Here is a 23956-nt window from a genome sequence, read left to right on the forward strand (position 1 = left end):
TGGGCTGGCAGCCCTCTTACTTAGCACACAACGGCTTGGATCTATTTTCACTTCCATACGTATTACTGTTGATGAGAGCGAAAGCTGCCTATCACCGACATTAAACAATGGCTGTTTAATGACTCTGCAACTGCAGCTCCCAGTTCGGGGGGTGCCTGGGGTGTGCACACTGACACAACTTCCTTGGCATCAAAGTCTCTCAGAAGAATGCTTTGATATGAGCAGATTTTCTGCGGCAACAGAAAACATACTTGCATTTTTTTCCTCTCTCCGTTTCACAGCTCTGTCTCCCAGCCACTGGCAGAAGTCACCATTTCTTCAGCGAAGGAATGCTGCTTTCCAAATTCCTTTGGCAGAATCTCCTAGAGATTTGTTGTTCTGCTCCTTCTTAATTTAGAAACAATTCTCAAAGAAAAAAAACACCACAAACTAGTGAGGAGCAACCAACTCGGATCTGATTTTGCATTTCTCTCATGGCAAGTTTCATAGTTGCTCATCTATAACCAGTAAGATTGGACAAGATAACTGGGGGGGGGGGGAGGTGGGATGGGGGGCTGTAAACAAAAATATGTATATTGTTTTCTTACTCCAGGCAAGAAGCAAATGTGATACAAATTCAAGATTTTATTAAAATCATTTGTAAGTCAGATGAACATAAAGTCTCAGTGGTGAAGCAAAGCTCCTAACAAAGCATGCTCATGAGTTATGTGAATATACAGAATGAAGTGTGTTAACCGTGACATTTAAGAGGCCACGTGATTTTAATAATTCTTCAGACAATAAGCAACCTTGTGGCGTCTATTCAAGGCGCTGAAACCTGTGCCTCTGGAATCTGCAGCTGAATTAGACCTTTGTTCCCTGCCCATGGCACTTTAAAGAATAAATGGAAATGGTTTTAAGACTTCATAAAAATCTACCACCTACCCAAAGAATTTAAAAGGTAAGGTGGTAAGCACGAGAAAAGAGTGAAAAGAAAGAAAAATAAAAGCCACATACACATTGTACTTATTTGTGAGACAGAGCGAGAGGACAGAGGTGTAAAGGAGAGAGGCCGGAAGTCCTGTCCATGCCACGCTTTATTTGTTCTTGGCGGTCAGGGGTTTCCGGCTGATCTTTTTCGACTTGTCATTATTCTTCCTGGGAGGTTCTGGGTTTGCTTGCATGTGCCTGCCGTAGAGGCTGGAAAAAAAAAGAAAGAAGAAAAAACCATGAACCCTATTTTACTAATCTAAGGTAAGCTTCTATTGGTAGAGACCTCACCAACAGATGAAATCTCTAGAAATATTTAGGAAGCCAAGGAAAACCAAAAGTTCACAACTGTTTCCTCTGGATCATGTGCCATGTGTAACAATTTAAAACTCTTACACACACATACGTGCACACACGTGCTATCTGTGCCATGACATCCAATCATGGACAAGGCCCTTGGAATCTCACTCTTCCCAGGCTCCGTGTGAAAACAGCAAAGGGAGAGATTGGCAGGATTCTGAGAACCGGTCACATTCAGCCCAGCTGTGCCAGACCCAAGTTCAAAAGGCTGTGAGTGTTGAAGTCAACAATGGCAACTAGGTTGAACTGAGGAGACGGGAGTGTCGGTTTAGTGACAAGTGAGCCGCCTGCTTGGCCCGAAAGCCCCGAGGCTGGCTAATGTGACAAAGAGCAATGGTGGCCAAGTGCGCGCCGGCTGCTCGCGCGTGATTGATAGTGCAGGGATGGCGACCACACATCAATGCCACATTAATAAGTACCGCTGATTAAATGTTGACAAAGTGCCCTACAATTACAGTGGATGGCATTCATCGCAGAGCGGAGCCAGCTCCATGGCTGAGAAGATTTAACTGAACGGCAGACAGTAATTAATCGATAATTTATGAGTAATTCTGATTAAACTAAATTAAAAGCCACCCTAAAATAAATACAGCTCAAACTTCCCTCAGTGCTGTAACTGTGTCTACCGATGGAACAAGCGTTGACACCGCGACCGACCACGCTGTACGGAAGAGCCCTTAGCTCCGATGTCCACTCCAGGAATTAGACACCTTCTTCTGACGCTGGCATTTCACCAAACTGGTGGCCATGCACAGTGTGGTACTATTTAGCATCTACTGATCTCTTGATGACATCAACACTGGGCTGACAGGCTGAGGGGAGGGCCCGGCACGCAGAGACGCCCCACTGATGGCGTGGCTGGGAATCTGGACATTAACTAGGGTTTTGATGGGATCATACTGTGCTCCACTGTCTCCTGAGTCTCCTAAGTGTCTTCTTAGATGCAGCACAAGCAGATCCCAACAGTGCAGATGACAGAGGTCTCCGCTCTCACGCACTGTCAAGTCCAAGGCTGGGAGTCGGCAGGGGAATGACCCACAGGCCAGAGAATGTACATGCAGCCAGGGGCTGGGGATGCTCTTCGGGTAAGGGGGAGAGTCCTTCTCTCGAGTCAGAAAGGTGTCATATGCCCTAGACAGTTAACATTAGGGCCTGAATACTGGTTTTCAAACTCCTGTGGGAGTTAGGAGGTCAGAGGACTTTGTGTTAATGTAATGGACAAAAAGGCCTAACTGGCCGGTGCCGAGGCTCACTTGGCTAATCCTCCGCCTGCAGCACTGGCACACGGGGTTCTAGTCCCGGTCGGGGCACCGGATTCTGTCCCGGTTGCCCCTCTTCCAGGCCAGCTCTCTGCTGTGGCCCAGGAGTGCAGTGGAGGATGGCCCAAGTGCTTGGGCCCTGCACCCCATGGGAGATCAGGAGAAGCACCTGGCTCCTGGCTTCGGATCGGCGCAGCGTGCCAGCCGTTGTGGCCATTTGGGGGGTGAACCAACGGAAAAGGAAGACCTTTCTGTCTCTCTCTCTTACTGTCTAACTCTGCTTGTCAAAAAAAAAAAAAAAAAAAAGCGCCTAACTGTCTAGTTCTAATCCTTTTATAAAAGGACTTGCTACTCAAGAAAACACATCATTAAACCTACAAGGCCTCTTCTCCCCTATACTTTAACAAGCAACAACAGATCCCCCAGAAGATTAGGCCATGGGCATCTGGGGGCCCAGGATCCCAGGTAAGAACAATTGGTTTAGACAGGAGGCAAGTTCAGGGAGTCCAACTCTACCTCCAATTCCCAATGCAGCCCATGTCCTAATCCTTGGAACCTGTGAACATGTTACCCACTGTGGCAAAAGGGACTCTGCAGCTCTAACTGAGTTAAAGATCTTGGCTGGGAAGGTTGTCCTGCATCATCCAGGTGGGCCTGGCCTTTGAACCTCATCCTCGGCATCTGTGCAGATATATCACATGGACAGAACAAATCCTGCGCCTAAGCAGACCCATCCGTTACATCCCCCACCTTCATCCATGGTGCTCTGAGGCATCCCTTTCCTCCCGAAAGTCCCTGCGCTTCTCTGCTTCCTAGGATGCAGTTTTACTCAAAGCCAAAGGCTTGATGCTCAGGGGCTCTACGCCGCAGCACGAGGTCCTCTGGGGGCATCTGGTCTCCAAAGTCCTCTCACCTGGCCCAGAGCAAAGGTCTGACTTTCTTCTGCGCATCCACACAGGCCCCTGTGGTCTCAGCAACTTCAGCATCTGAGTACACAGCTTTCTTAAATCCTCACATGTCTTTCCTGTTTTCCAACCTTTATCCTCCAATCAAAGCAAAAAGAATACAGGTTCTTATTCCCAGACAACATCGAACCTACGAAAACATCTACAGAGATGTCGCTCTACAGTTCATGAGCATGGAAACCCGCCAATGTCTACAGGCTAGGAGCAGGGTGCCAAGGATGCGAGGAGACTAGGGAAGGGGGAAGTGAGGGTTTGGTAAGGGCCTGCTACGTGTCCTGTCCTGAGCGAGTTAAAAGCCAAGGTGGGCACGGAGAGCTTCGCAGACTGGGTGCCCAGCTGGGCCCTGCCAGTGGGGATCTGAGGAAGTCATTCGGAGGGGGGTGAACAAGCTGCCTGACACTCAGCAGGACGGCTGGCTGCCAGGGGGGAGCCGGAATGTTGAAATAGTTGGTTTTCTGCCTTTTTAGAGTCACATCCCACGGTGGGTGCCTGGACTTCCCGGGGCCTCATCGTGAGTCGCTACAAAAGGCCAGACAGGGGACAGCAGCCCTGACCTGAGTGCTGAAGTCCTAGTTTTGATACACAGCAGCTGTGGGCTCTGGGCAAATGATGAGCAACTTTCACCTCCTCTGGCCCTCCTCCCGCTCCCTTCATCTTTCAAATCAAGGTGTCTTTTCCCTCACAGGCTGGTTCTGGGCGCTCAGTAAGTCCAGCACGACGGCAAGCCCGCGGGAAGGCCTAGCCAATGCCTGCTGGACACACAGGACTGATGCGGCAGTCAGAGTGATTACATAAAGATCACGATGTGATCACCTTACTTTAGGAGTTTTTCCTCTGAAAACTCACATGGCACTTCCTATCAATGCTAAATCCCCGAACTCCCCTGGAAGCAAGGTTTCATCCCCTTTGAAGGAAACAACTAAGGCAGAGCGAAACGCACTGCCCCACTTCCTTGGTGAGTCACTGGCAGGGCTGGCTGACACCGCGTCCGCAGCGCCATCCGCCACCTCCTCCAGCTGTGTGGGCAGATGACAGTGCCATCCTAAGCAGCCAGGGCTGTGGCAGGGCAGTAGCAGCTGGCATCTCAAAGTCTACAGTCCTGTATTCCATTTCTGGTTGCTTCTACCAGTCTTTGGCCATGGGGCCTCCATTTTTAAAAGTATGGTAGGGCCAGCGCTGTGGCACAGTGGGCCAAAGCCCCAACCTGCAGCGCCCACATCCCATAAGGGCACTGGATCGAGTCCCAGCTGTTCCTCTTCTGATCCAGTTCTCTGCAATGGTCTGCAAAATCTGTAGAAGATGGCTCAAGTCCTTGGGCTCCTGCACCCACATGAGAGACCCACAAGAAGCTCCTGGCTCCTGGCTTCAGATCGGTTCAGCTCTGGCTGCTGCAGCCATTTGGGAAGTAAACCAGCAGATGGAAGACCTCTCTCTCTCACCCTTTCTCTGTAACTCTGTTTTCTCAAATAAATAAAACAAATCTTAAAAAAAAAAAAAAAGAAAAAAATAAAGTCATTATGGTAGACAGACCAATGGACTCCACGGTAGCTACTACCTGCGTGGCAAAAGGCCCCAGCAGTTGTGATTAAGAACCTTGAGCCGGCGCTGTGGCTCACTAGGCTAATCCTCAGCCTGTGGCACCGGCACACTGGGTTCTAGTCCTGGTGGGGGCGCTGGATTCTGTCCGGTTGCTCCTCTTCCAGTCCAGCTCTCTGCTGTGGCCCAGGAGTGCAGTGGAGGATGGCCCAAGTGCTTGGGCCCTGCACCTGCATGGGAGACCAGGAGAAAGCACCTGGCTACTGGCTTTGGATCAGCACGATACACCGGCCGCAGTGCGCTGGCTGCGGCGGCCATTGGAGGGTGAACAAACGGCAAAGGAAGACCTTTCTCTCTGTCTCTCTCTCTCACTGTCCACTCTGCCTGTCAAAAATAAAAAAATAAATAAAAAAAAAGAACCTTGAGCTGGGAAGGCATTCCCAGATGACCCAGTGGGCTCAGAGGTATCAAAAGCATTTTCATAAACGAGAGGCAGAGGTCGGAGTGAGAGAGAGAGGTGAGGAGCCTATGCTGCTGGTTCTGAAGCTGGCGCAAGGGCCACCCATCAGGGAGACAGGAGGCCTCGGGAAGCCACAAAGGCTGGGAAGTGCGTGCTTCCCTGAAGCCTGCAGACAGATGTGGCCCCCTAGACACTGAACTCAGGACTTCTGGCCGCTGCTGCTGGGAGATACGTGATCTGCTTTGTGTCCGTCCCTGCTAGGGTTTAGGGGTCAGTTTGGATGTTGAATGTTCCCAGAAGCCCATGTGTTGAAGGCCTGGTCTCCAGGGTGGTGCTGTTGGGAAGTGGTAGGAACCACAGGAGGTGGGGCTCAGTGCAAAATCCTAGGGTCCGTGGGGGGGGGGGTGTGCCTTTGGAAGGCAGTTCTTGCTGCGGTGTTTGGATTAAAGCTGGAGTTTGGGTCCAATTTCTTTGGGCTTCCTGGCCGGCTGTGCAATTCTTCCTTTGTACCTGCTCTGCCACTGACACCTGCCATCCTCACCAGATCCCAAACCAATGGGGCTGCCTGATCTTGTACTTGAACCTCCTAAACTCTTGGCTAAATAAATAACCCTTTTCACTTCACTTTTTTTTAAAAAGATTTATTTAATTGAAAGTCACAGTTACACACACAGAGAGAAGGAGAGGCAGAGAGAGAGGTCTTCCATGCGCTGGTTCACTCCCCAATTGGCCGCAATGGCAGGAGTTGTGCCGATCCGAAGCCAGGAGGCAGGAGATTCTTCTGGGTCTTCCACACAAGAGCAGGGACCCAAGGACTTGGGCCATCTTCCACTGTTTTCTCAGGCCATAGCAGAGCTAGATCAGAAGTGGAGCAGCCAGATCTTGAACCACCACCCTTATGGGATGCTGGCAGTGCAGGCGGCGGCTTTACCCACTACACCACAGTGCTGGCCCCGCCCTTTTCACTTTATAAAGTTAGCTGTCTCAGGTGTTTCGTTGTAGTCACGAAAAGCTAATATGGTCACTGAGTTGGTGGTAACTTGTGACAGTGGCAACAGAGAACCAAGACAGAACAGTGAATGTCTCTGGGCCTGAGCAGGCAGCCCAAAAAGTGCACGTGGCTTCATTCCAGAAGGAAACACAAGAAAACCCAAACCCCAGACAGTTTCTGGAGTAGCAGTGCACTGAGAGGCAAGAAAAGTAAAGTGCCCTCAGGAAGAAAGGGTGTTGTTTCTACTAGAATGAGCCAAACACAGGCAGGCATCAGGTCCCCTCTCCACTGTAACTGCACTGATGGTCCCTGGCTTTAACTTTTGGAAGGGACAGGCAGGGAGAGGTCAGTGCCACTGGAAGTTTTTTGCTTGCAGCTGCCAAGAGAAGAGGACACGCTATGCCACACAGGGCCACAAGGGGAAGCACCAGGGTCAGGCGGGAGGCCCAAGGGAGGAAGGAAGAGGCAGTAAGGTAAGAGTCCTTACTGCGGTTTCCTGGGGACGGAGTGGGCAAAACCATTGGGCAAGTCTGAACTGGTTTAGGACTGGAATAACTTTGGCAGGCCTCGGGCTGCAGGTGAGATGTCCTGGGGTGATTTAGGGCAGGGGAAAATCCAGTTAGTGTTCAGGGAGGCAGCTGAAGACAGGGGCTTTGCACTGACTGCTTAGCACATCAGAGGTGCTCAAGGGCAAGGCATTTGCTATCTTTCCTGGGGCTCCCGCTAGCCAGCCCCAGGAGGCCAGCAGGTCCCAGAATTCAGAGCAGCCTCAAGTAGAGAGAATGAAAAACAAGATGAACACAGCCCCCGAGAGGGGTCTGTGTTCTCCTGGCTGCCCAAAGCCCTCCCCTCCTGACTTGCACACAAGCCCCACAGGGCTGGGTGAATCCAACCTCTTCTGCTCAGCCTGCTCCTTCCCACCTCCCACACCTGGGAAAATCCCAACCTTTGCTGTCACTTCCTGCCAGCACGTTCCATCTGTGCCACCACTGCTGCAGTTCTCTGCTCAGTGCCACCTGCCCTGGGGATTCCTGGAAATGGTCCATGGGTTCCACACTCATCTTGATTGTCCCTGAAAATTACCCCTAACTTGCCACAGGCTAATGCCCTCATCTGTAAAGTGAGGATGACAATTGCCAGCTACCTTGGAGGGCTTAGGGGAATACTAAGTGAGACGCGGAGGCAATCTTGTCTCCAGGGGCACACAGCAGGTGTGCAGGATGGCGGCTGCTAACACAGCTCCAGGCCTCAGGCTACCCGGGCAGTTCCTCCCATTTCCCACCCACTGCCACCATGCCTGGAGTGCAGCCCGAGACCTGCATGGTCACCCTGTGCCACTGGGGCTGATTCCCTTGAGCTTTGCCAGCTGACAGAAGCAGGGCTCCAAGTCACCCCGAGGCTGCAGGTACCAGCAGGCAAAATGCTCAGAAAGTGGAGGGGACCCTCTGGCACTGAATCCTAGAAAATTTTCTCCCCAGAAATCGGAGGCTTGTAGAGGATAATTGGGAGATGATTAAGGAGGGGGAAAAACCAACAAGGAGCACTCTAAGTGCCAGGCAAGGATGCATTCCTCTCGGGAGTCTGATGAACAGGCTCGCGTCGCTAGAGAACACTGCAAAGGCACAGGGCCCACGGAGGCTCTCAGCTGTGGGAGATGAGTGAAGCAGCTGTGCTGGGCTTGTGAGTGCTCTCCATCCTCATTTGTGAAGCCCAAAGGTGAAAGTGGGAGTGAGCGCCGCCCTGAGCATTGCTGGTGGCATCATTATGGAGCGATTCTGTGGACTGCCCAGGCCACCAGGCTGGCCATTTCAGAGAAGTGCTGAGAAAGCAGCCAGCTGCCTGACCACTTTAAACTCTGTGCCGCAGAACACTACTGCCTCTTGACATCCAAGATTGTGCAGCAAAGAACCCAGCCTGCTATAATCAGAATCCATTTTACAAATACACAAAGGTACTTCTCAATCTTCATGGAAAAATGGATTATTAAAACAATAAATAAACTTATCTAAGTTTATTTAGGTGCAAAAACTTTTTGAAAGCCATGTGTAATTTTTAAATCTATGTATTTTTCATGACTGCTTTGAAGACCCTTTGTATTAAGCAGTATGAAATGCACGGTTTCCTATTACTGACACACTGGCTTTATTTAATATGGGAACCTTTGCTTTTGGAAAAGTCCACGAGTCTAGCTGCTTCAGCTGGACCTGACAGTCTGGAGCTGACCCTTGCACCCTGTCACCACTGTGGCAGTGAGGACCACTGGCGGCCAGCCCATTTCTTCCTCCCCTGGCTATAAGGCACTGCCTGGTTCTTGGTCTCTGGACACTTCTCCAGTCCTGTGTCTGTGCTTTCATCTCCTTGTATCCTCTTCCCTAGGAAGATCACCTAATTTCATGGCTTCAACAATGATCTCAGAGCAAGTAGCCCTCTAAGTCACCACCTCTTCAGCCCACTTGGATACTCAGTGATGAAACCCAACAAAGCAGATGACCATCCCCTCTTCCGACTCCCAGAAGTCTGCCTTACCAGGTCTCCAAACTGCCAGGATCAAATGCTGAAGTCAATTTGACTTCTCCCTCTTTTTTGATTGCTACATTGGGTTTGATAAAGCTTTCCTCTTTAGTAGAAATTCTTTGCCTGCGACCCTGGTCATTTCTGAAACTAAGCAAAGTCCAATGTGTATGTCCCAGCAGAAAGGGCCTTAGCTTTCATCAGCTATCATAACTCAGGGGGTTAACTGGATGTTTTAGAGGAATGAGCTCATTCTTATATCCATCATCCTCTTTCTTCTTTCTTTCTTCTACCCCAATGTAGGCCTCTGTCACCATGGCCATCAGATGATGTAATGGTTTCCTTCTTGTTGCCCCTCATGCAGTACCTTCCCTTTTCCAAGTGTCTTACAGATAACTGACAGAACCACCTCTCCTTGGCGGAGGCACGGAAACCAACACTCGCCGTCCCCTGGACTGAGTACCCAGCACAGAACCTGGCACAGAGCAGCCACTTGGGACCTAACTTACCTACCTTCATCTCCCTGTGTAGTAACAGGCACACGTATAGTAAGACTGGTCTGCGCTCAGGTATTGTGCAGCGTAGGAAAAATGGATGCAGAGTGAACTCTGCCACCTGTTAGCGGAGTATCCTCAGATTTCGATGCCTGTCTAGAACATGGGAGCATCAGCACACTACTGACCTCATGGGGACAGTGGCAGCCAGGCTGGCGTGGGCTCACTGAAGTGCTTTGAAAAACAACATGGGGCTGAACCAGTCAGAGACCTGGGATTAGCCTGTCCTGCCAGCCAGCATTCCTTTAAGTCTCTACGGTTTTTCTTGCTGCTCTGTGTTATTGCTGTCTGGAAAGTCTGCTTGAGTTCTCTCTGCAGCTCGGACCTCACTCATATACTGGGGCCCTGAGGCCATCCCAGCTGCCCCCTTAGCCCACCTCTTTCCTGCCTTCATGGTATCAGGATTTCACCGCCAGATCTGCCAGCAGAGTGCCTCGGCAATGACACAATATTCACAATATGGCTGCTGTTCAGTGGCTGGCCGCTGTCACAACAACCCAGTGAGGAAACCTGAGTTTCAGCAAACTTTGGGCTCATATTTAACTCATGTGATTACTCCAAAGCAGAAAGTCTTTTTACAAAATGTTCATTAAAATTAATTTATTATTTATTTATCGGATTTATTTGAGAGGGAGTGGAAGGAGGAGAAATCTCTCATGTTCTGGTTCATCCCCCAAATGTCCACAACAGTTGAGGCTGAGCCAGTTGAAAGCCAAGAGCTGGGAACTCAATCCAGGCCTCCCATGTGGGTGGTAGAGACCCAACTACTTGAGCAATCACGTGCTGCCTCCCGAGGTACACATTAGGAAGCTGGAATCAGAGTAAAGCTAGGATCTGAATGCAGACACTCCTATATAAGATATGGGTATCCCAGGTGGCACCAACATTGAAGCAAATATGCCTGCCCCAAAGTTCAAAACCTTAAAGCACAAAGTTACATTGTCTTTCATTTTTTGGATTTCTCAATCTTGTTTTCTTTTTTTTTTTTTTTTTTGACAGGCAGAGTGGACAGTGAGAGAGAGAGAGACAGAGAGAGAAAGGTCTTCCTTTGCCGTTGGTTCACCCTCCAATGGCCGCCGCTGCAGCCGGCGCACCGCGCTGATCCTGGCAGGAGCCAGGAGCCAGGTGCTTTTCCTGGTCTCCCATGGGGTGCAGGGCCCAAGCACCTGGGCCATCCTCCACTGCACTCCCTGGCCATAGAGTACTGTTTTCTTGAAGGTGGGGACCACAGACTTAACTTCTTTTGTATCCCATATATTCCGGGCACTGGTGGAAACACATTGTGTGCTATGTAAATATTGTGTTTCGGAATGCCAGGTATATGAGAGGTACAATATGCTGTTCTTAAGTCATTTGCTCATGTCATATGCCTCCCTACTGTTGTTTTGGGTGTTTCCATGGCAAGTCCTCATACCAACCAAGAAAAGAACCAATTTAAAAATCTAAGTAGATGGCCAGTAAAAATAATGGTAAGAAATAATTTTGCCTTAATCTGTAATCTTAGGGTAGGATCCTAAATTTAAAATCTCCATGAGTAAATCTGTGGACAAAGTGTGAATCCTAGTTTATTAATAAGCATTTGCAATAGCTTTATTTATCCTATATAGCAGCTATGAGGAGTTGGTGACAGAACCTTAGGATATAAATAAATTGCTGAGTCTTAAAGAAAAAAATTAGCAGTTACCCTGTTAGTTTGAGAAGTCTCATTAATTCAAAAGGCCGTGATTTTTTTTTATCAAATCCCTGTAGGACGGTTCCACACAATTTACTAACAGGTCTGTCATATCTTTCTCCACTCTGATCTTCACTGCTCTCTGATCCCTATGTGGTGCGAACACAAATACACACATATGTGTGTAAACATCATCCACATAACTGGCCAAACGGAATGTGTAGCTGGTGGAACACACACATCAAGCTATCAAGAAATATAATATAAAATATAAGACAGTTCAAAAATACACCCTACATTCTAGACTCCATATCTGCCCCACTGGAGGGGAGAGATGAGAATTCTGGCAGCGCCAAACTAACAATATCTAGCACAAAAGATGCTCATTAAACTTCATCATCCTGTCTACTCTAATGATGCTTTTACTTAATAAAAATTCCCCGAGCAGTTGCGAGGATATTAGCCAAGGTCTTTGGTTATGTATCAGAGGCCTCGGCTGTCACCAGCAAGCATGCAGTTCAGGAGGTAGGGTCCCGGGGGACGGAGCCAATTCAGCGTTCACAGAATACATGCAGAAAGAAATCAATAACTGCAACCTGCTTCCCTGCTTAAGCATTTAAGAAAATAGGTAATCCTTTTAAATTAAACTGCAAAGTGCTAAATGTTGCAATTTCCAGAAGAAAGTCAAAGGCAAAAGGAAGTAAGTCCAAGGGCACTGGTCAGTTGACCAAACAAACTACTTCTTTGAGAGACGTTAGACCAGGAGTGAAGATTTTTTCATGAAAACAATGAAGCAGTTTAGTACTTGGCACATACAGATTAAAGAGGCACCTGACTGTATGTGTCTGTAACACACACAGATTCACAAGTCTGCTCATAAACAACAAGCCATGAATTAATCTCTTTGGGCAATTTACCCCTTTCACAAATCATTCCTAAGAACTATTGCTATGAAAATATACTAACTTGACTCTAGCTCACAAAAGCTAAACAGTAATTATCTGAAAGACCTCTTAACATAGATAGTTTCACGCTAATACTATATAATCACAAGCTACTGCTTTTATCCATTAATTTAACCCACTTTAAATTGCAGCCAATACACAATTGGCTGACGGGATTTCTACAGCTGTTGTTAAGAGTGAGGCAGGGGGCCAGTGCTGTGGTGTAGCGGGTAAAGTTGTCTCCTGCAGTGCCGGCATCACATATGGGCGCTGGTTTAAGTCCCAGCTGCTCTACTTTCGATCCCGCTCTCTGTCTGGGAAAGCAGTAGAAGATGGCCCAAGTTCTTGGGCTCCTGCACTTGCATGGGAGACCTGGAAGAAGCTCCTGGCTTCAGATGGGGACAGCTCTGGCTGTTGCGGCCAGTTGGGGAGTGAACTAGCAGATGGAACTTTCTCTCTCTCTCTGCCTCTGCTTCTCTGTAACACTGACTTTCAAGTAAATAAATAAATCTTTATAAAAGAGTGAGGCAGGACCCACAAATTTGAATTTAAGGAAATAACTTGGTCCTCTGTGTATTAAAAGATAAAATCAGCACCAAAATAATCAAAGCAGAGACAGGAAAAGTCACCCCAAATAACACCAGAGTAGCCCCCAGGCCAGTGAGACTCAACTGTAACCAGACCACAGGTATTCACAAAGCTGAAGACAATCTGTCCCTCAGAAGTGCACTGGCCAGCAACACAGACAGCAGGGATAGAGCAGGCAGGGCACACCTGAGCACTGTGCAGAGCCAGGCAGTGGAGACCAACAGGAGGTGAGGCCTGTGCCTGTGCACACCCTAGCAGGACTGTCTTGGCAAGGAAGCAGAACCAAGCACTACCCCCACCCTCATCTACCAGGCCAGTTCCCCCACCCTCCTGCACTACTGCTCTCCATGTTCTGATCCCAGGCGGGCCCACTCTGTGTCTTCAACACTCCCTCCGCCTGGAATGCTTCTCCCTAGGTCTCTCTGATGTATCAGTGATGACCAACCCCATTTTACAGGTAGAGAAACAGAGGTACAGTAAGGGATGCAGGCACTCGGACTCCAGAGTTGGGTTATGCTGTCCTGGTGTCAGTGTCATCGAGACTCACAACTCAGCCTTCAGCCTGTCATCACCCTGGTGACATCACTGGCCCACACAGGAGCATGTATCTTGAGAGGCAGTGAGACAAACAGGTCTTGGGTCTTAGCTCAAACTGTGGGGGATGACAAGTCCTTTCTTTTCTGCTTTCTTTAATCTGGGAGGAAGCAAGCCATGTATGCTGGTGTCCTCTCAGGGCATGCTGTAGACAGCCCACCTGGGGGAGAAACTAGCACAGACAAAAGGGAACCGAAAGACAGAGACTGAGTCCAATGACACTGTTTGGGTCCCTCTATCATGCCATGCCTGAAGTCCACTAGCTCGCTGGATTTGTTTTAGGTTAAAATCATCAAATGCCACCTCCCTCCCCACTTTAGGCTTTTTATTTGTTGCCACAAAAGGACTGCTGAGTCTGCTCAGTACCTCATCACTCTGGTCCACGTGAGTTCCCAAGCGAGGGCCTCCTGGCCCACACCCTCTCCCCTAACCACATTTACTCCCTTCACGTCACTGTCTCAGTATACTTACTCTGTTCCATCACTGTTTCCTGCCTCCTCTGATACAATGCCTCCCAGAGAACAGAAACTGTTTTTTAAGTGTACTTTGTGGCTGGGAAGCCGTATGCACACTATAAATGTTTGTTGACTGACTGAATGAAAGCACGTACCACTGTACTTACTAAGATGGACTGAAATTATCCAAATATTATCCAAATATGAGATTATAACTGTCGCGCAATGCCTAATGGACTGAATGAGCCAGGAGCATTTCCTGACGTCCTGGGTTGCACGCCCAGCAGTCACTCCATGGGCCTCCCATTTAGAGCTGTCCACAGGTGATCCATGCTGTGCAGCCCAACACCAGCATTCCAGGCTTTGGGACAGATGTCTTCTGTCCTCCAATTCTGGTTCCGATGTCACTTTGTTTCCCTTAGTTTCCTGCTGGGCTCCTGAGGCTGCAAGCCTGAAAGTGACAGGTGTGCGGTGCATGTGTTACGGCACCACGGTGTGAGGCCTCTTGGGTGCTAGGTCACATCTTCCTGTGGAGGGTCTCCTTCACAGCCCAGGGGCCAGGAGTGTCCACTGAACTCCTTCCAGGTACAGTGGGCTTCTACGGACTATTAATCATGTCAGACATAGGTAAGAACTAAAGATGGTAGTTGTTTATAAGAGAATTCTGTTAAAATGGACGTTATAAAAGCTGTGTCACCAGCCAGCGCCGCGGCTCACTAAGCTAATCCTCTGCCTGTGGGGCCGGCACACCGGGTTCTAGTCCCGGTTGAGGCACTGGATTCTGTCCTGGTTGCTCCTCTTCCAGGCCAGCTCTCTGCTGTGGCCCGGGAGTGCAGTGGAGGATGGGCCAAGTGCTTGGGCCCTGAACCCCATGGGAGACCAGGAGAAGCACCTGGCTCTTGCCTTCGGATCAGTGCGGTGCGCCGGCCGCAGGGGCCACTTGGGGAGTGAACCAACGGAAAAAGGAAGACCTTTCTGTCTGTCTGTCTCTCTCTCTCACGGTCTAACTCTTCCCCCTCTCCCCACACACACAAGTTTTGGAAAATAAACTAAAAATAAGAACCAAGTTAAGAAGAAAGCAGAGAGGGTCTTTCTGGCCACATGTGCTTCCTTCAGGAGTGGCTAAGAGTTGTTCATGATCTCTGAAGTTATCAAGAATTGGCTGCAACAGCAAAACTCATGTAGCACTCGCCACACGCCAATGCCTTACTCTGGAGGTTTCTAGATATCAGCTCATTTAAGCCTCAAGCACCAGCATATGAGGCCCTGAAGGGCAAACATATGTCCTGTGGCTCCAGACATAAATGATACAACATATCTAGTGTCACACAGCCAGGAGACTAACGTCTGAAAAGAGGGGCCTTTGCCGCTTCACTCTTTCTTTTATTTTTAAGATAGAGGCAAATGGCGAAAGCATATAGAGAGGTATCTCTGAGATTCGTGGTGGTCATCACCCTCCCCTTCCACCTCCTTGTGGCTAACAACTGAACCCTCTGTTGTCGGGGCTATCCCTTCCTGTCAGTTTTGCTCAGTCCAAGTGATCCGATGATTAGACCACAGCAGGTGACATATGGCCTTGTCCTTGGGAAGCTGGGCATCACATTAAATATAACTACCTATAAGCCTGCAGGTTTCAGAGTGCAGTAGCAACAGTATTGAAGTTGGATGCAGAAGGCTTTGGAATTAGTCCACTAACTGGGTGTCTCTGCTTCCCTAAATGGAAAGTGGGGCATTTGGCCTTAAATGGGGGTGGGGTGGCGATTATCTAGTCTGTGAGCTGCCACTCCCCTCTTCTCATTGATGACAGACATCACCCAGTGATTGGGTGCCCTACTGGACTGCACCCAGAACCCAGTGAGACAGAGCACTGCAGACAGTGGCTTCAACCTGGGCAGGGATGGGCATCTTAATGGAACCTACACACTTGAAATATGAAACCTGTATAAGCATGTACCTTGTGTCATTTAATCCTTAAGCAAATAACATTAAGTAAGACTTGGCATCTCTAAGTTTCCTTCTGTGCTCTGGTTATACTATGGCATGATGCCTGAGCTTTTAGACAGCCTTGCATTCCTTCCCCTCCTCCACTGTCCAAGGGGTGAAACACCTTTCACTCACAAATATGGCAAGATATGAAAAAACACCTGGGGTAAGTGTTTAGTCTAGTGGTTAAGATGCCAGTAAAGACATCTGTGTCTCATATTGGAGTGCCTGGGTTCAATTTCTAGCTGGCTCCTGACTCCAGATTCCTGATAATGCAAACCCTGGGAGGCAGCAGGTGATGGCTCAAGTAATTTGGCTCCTGCTATCCACATGGGAGAGATTTACTAAGTTTCTGGCTCCTGGCTTTGGCCTTGGCATAGACTCTACTGGCCATTGTGGGCATCTGGGGAGTGAACCAGCATATGGAAACTCACCTGTCTTTCAAAGATCTACATTTTTAAAACTTAACACACAATTATTCTTAGGTGTTTAAATTTAACTGAAAAGTGATCTCTGTTAAGTGTAAGAGTGGGAATAAGAGAGGGAGGAGATGTACAATTTAGGACATGCTCAAGCTGACTTGCCCCAAATGGTGGAGTTAGAAATGTGCCAGGAGATTCCAATACAATCCCATCAAGGTTGCATGAACAATGCCATCTCACTAGTCAAAGTGATCAATTTCAGGTCATAATTGATCATACTGATATGTCTAAGATTCAAAGGGATCACATAAACAAGACTAGTGTCTGAAAATACTAACTGATAGAATAAAAAAGGGAGAGAACAATCCAACATGGGAAGCGGGATACACAGGAGACTCATAGAACGGCAGATGTCCTAAACAGCATTCTGGCCTCAGAATCAGCCCTTAAGGCATTCGGATCTGGCTGAAGAGCCCATGAGAGTATTTTAGGCATGGAAAGCCAAGACACTCTGGCAAAAACAAACAAACAAACAAAACAACAACAACGACAACAACAACTAAATGAAAGATCTCTGTGAGTGAGATCCCAGTGGAAAGAATGGGCCATCAAAGAAGGAGGTACCTTTCTCTGAAGGGAGGAGAGAACTTCCACTTTGACTATGACCTTGTCAAAATAAGATCGAAGTCAGCGAACTCAAAAGGCTTCCATAGCCTTGGCAACTCATGACTAGAGCCTAGGGAGATTACTGACGCCTTAAAGAAGAGTGTCAATTTGTTAAGTCAACAACAGGAGTCACTGTGCACTTACTCCTCATGTAGGATCTCTGTCCTTAATGTGTTGTTCAATGTGAATTAATGCTATAACTAGTACTCAAACAGTATTTTACACTTTATGTTCTGTGTGGGTGCAAACTGATGAAATCTTTACTTAATATATACTAAATTGATCTTCTGTATATAAAGAGAATTGAAAATGAATCTTGATGTGAATGGAAATGGAGAGGGAGTGGGAGATGGGAGGGTTGCAGGTGGGGGGGGGGAAGCCATTGTAATCCATAAACTGTACTTTGGAAATTTATATTTACTAAATAAAAGTTAAAAAAATTAAATCATCTGTAGGTTAGCCATCATCAAAACATATTAAACTGAAATATTACTAAATATTAAAAAAAAAAAACCTTAGGGACTGGGGCCGGCACTGTGGTGTAGCAGGTAAAGCCACTGCCTGCAGTGCCGGCATCCCTAATGGGTACCAGTTCGAGTCCCAGCTGTTCCACTTCCAATCCAGCTCTCTACTATAGCCTTGGAAAGCAGTAGAAGATGGCCCAAGTCCTTGGGACCCTGCACCCATGTGGGAGACCCGGAGTAAGCTCCTGGCTCCTGGCTTCAGATTGGCGCAGCTCTGGCCATTGCAGCCAACTGGGGAGTGAACCACTGGATGGAAGACCTCTCTTTCTCTCTCCCTCTCTCTGCCTCCCCTTCTCTCTCTGTGTAACTCCAACTTTCAAATAAATAAATAAATCTTTAAAAAAAAAAAAACCCCTTAGGATTCAAAACCAGAATGTATTCAGCTACTTATTAACCACAAGGTGCTTTATCCACCAGGCTCTCTCCAGATGGACTTCAGAAAACCTGCAGGTAAACAGTACCTGGTACCTTTTGTCATTTCCCTAGCAAGGTGGAATTCCCTCACGCAAGCTATGCTTGTCATAGTGGCAAACACCATCCCTGAAACATGGCGTTATCAAGTTGATCTGTGCTTTCCCTCCATTCCAGATCCCAAATTTTGAACTAAAAGGCAGTGATAAAGAAAGATTGGCAGCAGGGGAGGAGCCCAGCTTTTGGAAGGCCTGGGGATGAGTTGGTGTGGGGAAAGACACAAAGTGTATCCGGGAACAAGTCAACATTTGTCAAACGAACAGTGGAGAAGACATAGATGGGAGTCAGTCATGGACTAACTCTTGGATTTCACCCTTCTTTAAGTTTTCACCTTCTTGAGTTTTATGGGGGGAAAAAGAACGGAAAGTTTAAAGTCTGAAAAATATTTTTAGTTATGATATATTCAGAACAGTTAATACTTGTCAACCGCTTCCTCCTAAGTTTTACTAATCAGATCTTTAATATTTTCAGAGATATTTATAGTCTTCAAGTACAAATAGGTTAAAAGCTAAGATGTCTGTGGCTTAAATTTGACGTATAAGGAGATCTTCGAGGAGTGGGTATTTGGCCTAGTGGTTAAGATACCGGTTAAGATGCTTGTGTCCCCTATCAGAGCACCTGCCATTGATAAGGGGCTCTGCCTCTAGCTCTGGCTCCTGACTCCAATTTCCTGCTAATGCCGATTCTGGGAGGCAAGAAGTGGGGCCTCAAATGACTGGGTTCCTGCCACTCACAAGAAAATCTGGATTGAGTTCCAACCTCTTGTCTCCAAGCTGCAGCCTAACTCTGGTCATTGCAGGCATCTGGGAAATGAACCAGTGGACAGGAACTCTCTCTCTCTCTCCCTTTCCCTCCTTCCCACCCCTGCCTCTCCAAAAAAGAGGAGGGCCTGACTTCCTCTGGACTCAAGTTTCAATTGCTGGATGCCCCCAAGAGGCAAAACTGTAGCTGTGGGTGGGGAGGGAAGAGCTGAAGCTTGTCAAAACAACCCCTGTCATCCAAGAATTCCAGTGTTTCATCAGAGTCTCACCCACAAAACACCCCTGGAAGGTGTTAGAGCATTTTCAATACAGATGGCGAACGTGAGGTGGAAGTAAAAGTGTGAGGTGCAGATGCCAGGGGAGCAGCTCCTGGGCCCAATGCAACACCGTGGATGGGAGACCCAAAGGAAAGGGCGCACAACACAGATGGTCTGACTTAGGGTGGTTCCACTTTGGATTTTTCAGCTTTACAATGGTGCAAAAGCAATACTCATTCAGTAGAAACTGTACTTTGAATTTTAAATTTGGATCTATTCCTGGGATAGCAATGTGCCGTACAATCCTCTCTCGTGATCACTTGGCTCGGAGTCAGCCCAGTGAGATCCAAGAGGGAAACAAATGATGCTCTAAAGTGTACTACACTGCCAGCGATTCATGGATACAGGTACAGGTGGATCCTCAATCTTCCGGGGGATGGCCGGAACCCCCACCACACCCCAGGTTGCCAGAATCTGTGGATGCTCTGATCCTGTAAGTCAGCCCTCTGTATCTGTGGCTGACTGTATTTAATAAATTACAAGAAATATTCCACACTTTATTGTAGAACAGGCTTTGGGTCAGATGGTTTTGCTTAACTGTACGCTAATGGAAGTGATCTGAGAATGTGTAGGATAGGCTAGGTTAGGCTATGATGCTCAGTAGGTTTGGTGTTTTAGATGCATTTTCATCTCAGGGTATTTTTAACTTACGATGGGCTTACTGGGACACCACACCATTGTATGTCAAACAGCATGTGTAGTTATTTTTGACTATCAACAAACCATGTTTGATAACAGCTTCCTTCAATTGACCTGACAATATCCTCATCAAAAATATTCTTCACTGAATAAGTATTATCCAAGATGATTTGCACCCAAGATATTTTCCCTTGAGGGGTAAAGCAAGAATTTTTTTAGTTAGTAATATCTATTACACTGAATACCCAGAGTGAGTTAACTTTCCCCCCATAAGTATTTAAAGAAGTTATTTTAAAAAATCTTATTTTTGAACACATACTTCCAATTTGTAGAGACATATTCCATATGTCACACATCTCTATAGAATAGCACTGTCCAAAATATAATAAACCACAAATGTAGCTTTACATTTTCTAGTGGCCACATTCAAAAAGTAAAAAGAAACAGATGAGATTAATTACATAATTTACTTAAGCAAATATACCCAGAATATTATCATTTCAACATGTATCCAATCTAAAATTAATCATCTATGATCTCATTAAATCAAAAAGTGATTCAGAAAATTTATCATAAACATGTTTTGTTGTTGTTGCTGTGTCTTTGAACTGTGGTGAGAATTTTACACTTACTTCCCATCTCAACCAGACAAGAGTTCAAGAGCTGCGTGCAGTCAGCAGCCACAGCACTGCAGAGTACAGACAATCCAAACGTGGTGCAACTGAGCTGTCCTCTTAGATGCAAGGCATTGTAGGAGCTGATGGGCCCTTGCCTGCCACTAGGTTACCTTCATGTCTTGGGGAAAAGGAGAGATTATATATGTGAAGGTAAAATCAATCCCACTCCACTCACCCCACTCATCTTGCAGCCTCCTCCACATCCTCGTTATCCTTGCTTGTAATAGTTACGAGCTTGGAAAGGTGCTCCGTCCAAAGTGAGTAGCTCCAAGAGCCTACAGAAACCCCTTGGTTGGAGAAAAGTAAGCTCAGTCCCTCATTTCCTCAAAAGCAAGAAAACTTCAAACCAACTTCAAGAGCCACAGGTCCTCGGTGCCCCGCTGGCCAGAGTGCATTATCTATGAGGCCCTCACTAGGACAGGCTCAGGAAGCAGCGGCTAGGAGCTGGCTTGTATGCACGAGTTCACCATTGCTCAGGCAGGCCAGACTTCCTCACCCAGCTGTGCTCCTTCTGAAGTGGCCAGTGTTAGATCTGGCCCCTGACACTTCTTGTCCTCCTCCCCTGTCCAGCTCTGACTCCTGGGCCAGGGGGCCAGGGAGGATTCACAGAACACACTGTGGGTGGTCATGAGATGAGACATGACCATCAGGTCTTCATAGAGGAGAGGATAAGGAGAGATAGAGGACAGATATTAATTTGTTGGTTACACGAGGGCTAATACTAGTTTAAAATCCTTCATTTCTTATTAAGGTATTTTCCCCCCATAAAACTCAAAACACAAAATTAAAAAACTAAAGATAGAGTGAAATCCAAAGGCTCATCTACCATTGAGCCCCCAAGGATGTCTTCCTTATTATTCTTGTGACAATTGCTGATTTGCTCCCAAGTATCACTTTGATTCTTTTCCTGCAGTAAGCCTTCTTTGTGTTCCTATGTTCTTTTTCAATCTCCCATGTCACTGAGGGCTGCCACCTTCTCCTTTGGCTAATATTGACAGGGGAGCCCTCTCTTATGGGGCACTTAAAAAAACAGAGCTGACCCTTAAAATATACAAGCAAAGCTAGCATGACTTAGGAAACCTGGTTGAAAGCAAGAGTTCTGGACAAACTTGTGAAAGATTGTCTCTCTTTATGCACAGCACGTGTGTGGAAGTTACAAGGTTCTGTTAGACGCAAATGTGAAACTCATCTGCACTTCCTGGCAGCCTGGAAAACTTGCAAAAGTTACCTGCCCTCTCTGAGAGTGCCTTCTCATCTGTAAAATGGACTAATAATAATAGTACCATTCACACAGGGTTCATATGAGGATAAATAACAAATACGGAGTACTTGACAGGTATCAGACAGGTGCTCAATAAACCAACACTATGACACATTGCTCAGAACTGGGGTTGTCCATTCTAAGACTGGTTGAAGGCACACAATTGCAAAATGCTTTATGACTGTGTGCCCAACATTTTACACAAAATACAGCTCCCTTCCAAAGAGATATTTTTCTAAAATGTTGTAACATGTATGCTTGAGGGAAACAGCAAATGGCAGAGAACATAAGGAGAGGCCTTGGATATAAAATTACCAACATGTTTAGTCATTTTCTGAGCCTGGTTTTCACTGAACTTCACACAGAACTGTGGCAGTCAATGCCAAAAATAAAAACCATGAAAATTCTTCTTGGAAGAAGGTGAACTCCCTCCTGCCCTGTCCAGCGTTCTGAATGGGCAGCTCACCAGTAGTAATTGAAAAAATGCAAAGGGCATTGAGTGTTTCTCCAGTCTCCTCTTGCTCCAGCTCTCCCATTCACAGGCTAAGCTGTTCTCACATCTATTCAGATGGGAGCCACATTACGTTAAGAGTCAATAAGCTTTATGGTAAATCTGCAGTGAGAGTGTCATTTGTTGTAATGAACACTGATCATAAGTTAAGCCCCTAGCTACTCTCTCTGTTATTTTTCATTATACTGTTCCTTGCTCTGTTATATTTCAGGCGTACTCAGGGAATTCTTGCAACTGCGTTCACCAGTCAGCTCTTCGTTATTCAGATTAGATTCTGCTAAGATGCAATGGAGCAATTTGCAAGCACACGGATTTGTAAGAAAGACATCAGACACTGGTTGTGTGTTCCTTTCTGTGATGCCAGCGGGCAATCCTCCCTCCTCTTCTCCTCCTGGGTTGTTTGTCCTCTTAATTTGCTATTTTTCTCTCTATTTATCTTGCACTCCACTCACAGGATGATTCTCTAGGCCCAAAGCCGAGAGTATTAACAATGCATTTCTAGGTATTTTTTCCTTCAGTAACAACTCTTTGTTCAGTTCAACAACCAGAATGTTTCCAAAAATCATCATCGCCTCTCCTACAGCTCTCACTTGCAAACACCACTCTGCTTACATTACAGTCAGCACCCACCTCCCAACCCCCACCCCCCAGCTGCTTTAAAGGACACTAACTCCAAAAGGCACACCAATGAGGAAAGGCTGGAAATCTTCCATTTTTTAAAAAAGCCAATATGAAAAATTCACTTTGCATGTTGTATATTAAGCATGAGAGTGGCATTTTCATATGCCTCTGTGTTTTGTGCTGTCAGAACTGCAGATAAGTAGGCAGTGAGTCCCCAGAGCCCAGAGAGGTCGTGTCACCACTATGCCTCAGCAATCACTGACCACCACACAGGCTCGGAGACCACGAGCATTCATGGCAAGCGCTAGTCCCTAAGCCAAGAACACAACCAGGCTTTGCCACTCGAACTGGGCACAGGATTTCAGGCCATCCCCACCTGATGCTGGGTATCATTAGTTTTCATTAGACTATTAGTTTTGATCTTGTTTGTAACAGGGCCAGAGGATAACTGAAAATACGAAGGTTGAAAAAATGGTACCAGCAGGCACCAAAGATCTGGGCTCACCGTGCTGGGTACCTTTTGAGGGCAGGCTTGGTTAGGAAGGCTCCCTTTTCTGGGAAATCTAGTTCAATGAACTGAAATGTATTCAGACAGGCATGGTACAGTCATGCCATATCTGCTACTACATTTTTCTCCTGATACACATCAGAAGAAAGCTGAGAATAAATGTTTATTGAAATGTCCATGGTTGTTTAAAGATAACATTAGTTTTCACCCTCGCCTTACCCCCACCGCTCCAGACATGACTTGATGCTTCTGGTGAGTGCAGAAGACCATGTGCACCCTGGAAATACGTGAAACAATGTCACACCAGGCCATGTTCCTCAGGCATCGGGGCTCACCTGGGAAAACTACTGGGGTGGGTTCAGGGGTACTTGCAGGGAGGGTAGGCATAGAATCAAGGCCAGGAAAAAAAAAAGAGTCCAAATTTTGGGTAAGAAAGGTGGTTTTCTTAGTGCAGCGATGAGCCATAGGGATCCCAACATTAGAAATAACACAAAATGGGCAAACAAAGCTCCCATGCTGAGCACTTCAATCACAAATATCTCAACTTCAGATCAGGTGTGACACTCAAAGACGGCAAACAGGCAACAGCATCTGAAAATATCTGTAGATATTAAATCAAGAAGCAGCTAGTGTGGGACACATCAGAGGCCACAAAGAAACCTCTCTGAGAATATGAGGGTACTTGAAAAAGTCTGTGGAAAAATAGTAAAGATAAGATTATTTTGGCACAAAATATT

At 47.0% G+C, this 23956-nt stretch overlaps 1 protein-coding gene across 1 annotated transcript in view; it reads right to left on the minus strand.

Annotated features, from left to right (window-relative positions):
- Positions 1-604: 604 nt before the first annotated feature.
- Positions 605-23956, minus strand: part of RSU1 (Ras suppressor protein 1) — a 212290-nt gene continuing 188938 nt past the window's right edge. Inside the window, exon 9 of the mRNA XM_002717423.5 lies at positions 605-1179. Within this exon, the coding sequence (XP_002717469.1) occupies positions 1077-1179 (103 nt within the window). The 3' untranslated portion in view covers positions 605-1076. The remainder of the gene's footprint in view (positions 1180-23956) is intronic.

The sequence above is a fragment of the Oryctolagus cuniculus genome, chromosome 13 (genome assembly GCF_964237555.1).
Source record: "Oryctolagus cuniculus chromosome 13, mOryCun1.1, whole genome shotgun sequence".
In the NCBI taxonomy this organism is placed as follows: domain Eukaryota; kingdom Metazoa; phylum Chordata; class Mammalia; order Lagomorpha; family Leporidae; genus Oryctolagus; species Oryctolagus cuniculus.